General features: G+C 40.7%; 1 protein-coding gene across 5 annotated transcripts in view; it reads left to right on the plus strand.

The window, feature by feature from the left end:
- szt2 (SZT2 subunit of KICSTOR complex) overlaps nucleotides 1–3,399 on the plus strand; it is a gene marked incomplete in the record, with an annotated part of 60,439 nt that overhangs the window by 34,631 nt on the left and 22,409 nt on the right. For 4 of the 5 annotated variants that reach the window (XM_024258814.2, XM_024258815.2, XM_024258817.2 and 1 more), the window contains 2 exon segments: nucleotides 871–918; nucleotides 3,083–3,204. In XM_024258814.2, coding sequence (XP_024114582.1) covers nucleotides 871–918; nucleotides 3,083–3,204 — 170 coding nt within the window. 5 annotated transcript variants of the gene reach the window in all.

Below are 3,399 nucleotides of genomic sequence, written 5' to 3' on the forward strand. Positions count from 1 at the left end.
TTCTGCTAAGAAGAACTGCTCTCTGCTTCTATTGTGTATTTTTACACCCAAAACCCAGCCCCACGCCCCGCTCTGGAGTCGGCCCACTACCTCGATCTGTGTGTGTCTGTTTGTGTGTTTGTGTCCTTTTTTGTGTGTGTGTTGAGATTGCATGTTTATTTTCATCTCTACAGTCTGTTTAGATACAAAAACATGATCGCATTTGTCAATCGCTGCGTTCTAATGTGAAAAATTGGTTATATAAAAAGAAAATAAAATATTTTCTCATGTATCTAAATGTAATTTCCTGTCAGAATTGATGCTGATCGCTCGCGCCTCGCACACAAAATAGACCAGCTAAACAATCCGCTGCACGGTGCCAGCCTTCCGCGGAGGACCGCAGCGCTGCGCGTCTGGTGTGAACCACATCACAGGTTAACAAGGGCGCTGAATGGAAGCAGCCTCCGCTCCATGCTTCTGCGTCCAGTGTGAACCAGGCGTTAGATACCTGAACAGAAGTTGAAAAATGTGTATACAAGTACAAATTGTCATCAGATGGAACTTAAACCAAGTTATGTCTTTAAAAATAGGATTATTAATAGTGTAAAGGTGATTCCTCAGACTGTTCTTCACAAAGTTTGAGTTTTGTTTGGACGTACCAAATTGCGTAGAGGCGGAGTTTCAGTGCGAGGGTCTGCAGCAGTCCTGCCTTAACCTCCTGTATGGCGTGGATGAGGAGCTGCAGGTCTCATGTCAAAGCTTTCCACGCTCCTGCTCTGTTTCTCTGTCCATGCTTGCCATCTAACGCTCCTGTTGTTTTGAGTGTTTGCTTCCATGAGCTGCTGTGTCTCACTGTCCATGCCGCCATGCTGTCTGCCTGTCTGCCTGCAGGCGACAGTTCGGATGAGGAAAGCTCTCCAGGGCTAAATAGGTTCACACGTAAGTTTGACTGTTCTTCGGTAGTTCAACATGTTTGTCTGGATGAAGAAACCTTTTGGAAATGCTTGTGGGAGAAAAGTTTGGTTTGTGGTTCTGCATCAAACACACAAGCAGGTCTTTATATTCACACACAAAAGCGTGACCTCTTCAAGCGAGTGTCCCATTTAAATCTTATTTTTGTCTCTAGGAGCATTCATATTTTGTTTTATTTTAAGATTTTTATTGCACCGTTTTTTGCTGTCCGGGGTTGCAGTGATTTTTTTTATTGCTTGATTTTCATTTATTTATTTTTTCTTTTGACTTTAGTCCATTTTCAGGTGTTTGTTTAGGCCAGTATTTGTTTTTCAGAATCAGGATCAGAATGTGTTACATTATGTCATTGGACAGGTACAACAAAATTTACCAGCAACTGTCATGTACAATATATGCAAGTAGCTAAATAAATAAACAATTAAATGAATGAAATAAATAAGAAAGCTGTGTTAAAATAATAAAAAAATGCTAAAAATGTTGCCCAATTTATTTCATTAATGAGGGATAGAGTGTCTCTCATGCCACCAAAAAATAAGAATTACAGTGGTGGACAAAAGTGTTGGTACCCGTCAGTTAAAGAAGGACAAACCCACAATTCTCACTGAAATCACTCAAAACTTACAAAAGTAACAATAAATAAAACACCTGTGATGTGAATTAAAGGACACACCTGAGTTAATCATGTCACTCTGGTCAAATAGTTTTCAATCTTTCATTGAGGTACCATCATTTTTGTCCAGGCCTGTTTCATTAGTTTGTTTTTTAAATAATTATGCTAATCAACAATTCAAAATTGATGGCTGATTTTGATAGTTTAATCTTCAAAAAAAAATTATTTATTGTTACTTTTGGAAGTTTAAAGTAATCAGTGAGAATTGTGGGTTTGTCCTTCTTTAACTGAGGGGTACCAACACTTTTGTCCACCACTGTATGTTAAAAAAGTTTTCTCATTTTTGTACTACTTAGTTTTACTTTCTGTCAGTGAGAGTGTGGGAGAATGATGAGGCACGTGTGTTATCTATGAAATTGTTTCTGCCCCTTCAGATCGCAACCACAACCAAACTATTGACCATTCCACTCACATGCAGACAAACTCCAGAGTTTTAACGAGTGAATTTGAGTGAATTTCTGTGCTAATTTATGTTTTTTCTGGTAAATTGACCCCTCAAAGCTACCAAAGGTGGCTGCAGCCATGTGTGGGGCTGACTTGGAGTCAAGCCTCGGCTCCTGAGGCTGCTGTCCCACCTCATCTCCGTCTGCACGGAGCTGAAAACCGGCTTCAAAGGAGTCCAGAACAACCCAATAGGTGGTGTGACCACAGGCTTTGTTTGCCCCCTTCCAGCCGTGGAGTTTAAGAGCCTCCATTCCAGCTAGAGTGGTGCTCTTTATCACGCTCCGGTTCAGCTGCTGCAGACCCAAAGCCTAAGAGGAAGCTGGGAGTGTAGGCAGTGGCTGCAAGCTCCTCCCATCTGCTCCTGCTTTACATTTGATGCAGAGCCACAAACCTTCGTTAAATTTATCTCATCTGATCCTTTTTTCAAACACCAGGTTTAGACACAGCTTCACTAACCTGTTCATCATCTAATCAGGAAGCTTTAAGACTCCCTTCTAACCTCATATCGTCTGTGTGAGGACCCCCAGTTGTGAGCTGCTCTTTAAAGTCCCACTTTGATCATCTTTCCATCTATTGTAAAGTTCTCTGCATCTCAACTGAGAGCTTTTTCATTGTCTTTTTTGTCTGCGTCTGATTCACATGATTTGAATAAGGAAATATTCAGAAATACAAATGTGAGCTTAATTTTCTTAATGAATGTCCTCCATCATCAGACAACTGCCACAATAACATGTTAAAAACACCAAATCACCATTTTTAATGGAGTGGGATTTTAAAAGCATCCTTAAAGGGAACAATTAGGATTTTTAGCAGCAGCGTGATTTTACTTTTTGTGTTTTGCTTGATGCATGGATTCTTAAATGTGACACTGTCTATTTTTCTGATTAACGCTGAGAAGCTCTTCTGCTTCTTAGTTTTGGTCTCAAACTTTTGAAGTGTGATGTTCCTGTCGTAGTGGTACTGTGCTGTGTGACTCATGTATCTGTAATAGTGTCTGACATCTCTGCTGTGGCTCAGCTCATAAAGGCTTCCAGCGTTTCGAGGCTCTGGAGCAGGGCGACTGGACCGGTCCTCACCAGACCGGGGCAGGCGTGGCCCCCCGCCAGAGGTTCCTCTTCATCAGCGTCCTGGACAAAAAGGTGCTGTAGGATTTCTGGTTTTAAAACTTCAGCGATTGTGCAGCTGTTAATGAGAAGAAACAGAGATAAAGGGTTAAGAAATCTGAAAAATTATATATAATCAAACGCTCCAAGAATTATACAAGATCATTCACCCTAAAAATGTTCAAATTCATTCAACCTGTTTCATCATACATAAAGCAAAAACACAAAATC

Source organism: Oryzias melastigma, linkage group LG4 (assembly GCF_002922805.2).
Source record: "Oryzias melastigma strain HK-1 linkage group LG4, ASM292280v2, whole genome shotgun sequence".
Taxonomy (NCBI): domain Eukaryota; kingdom Metazoa; phylum Chordata; class Actinopteri; order Beloniformes; family Adrianichthyidae; genus Oryzias; species Oryzias melastigma.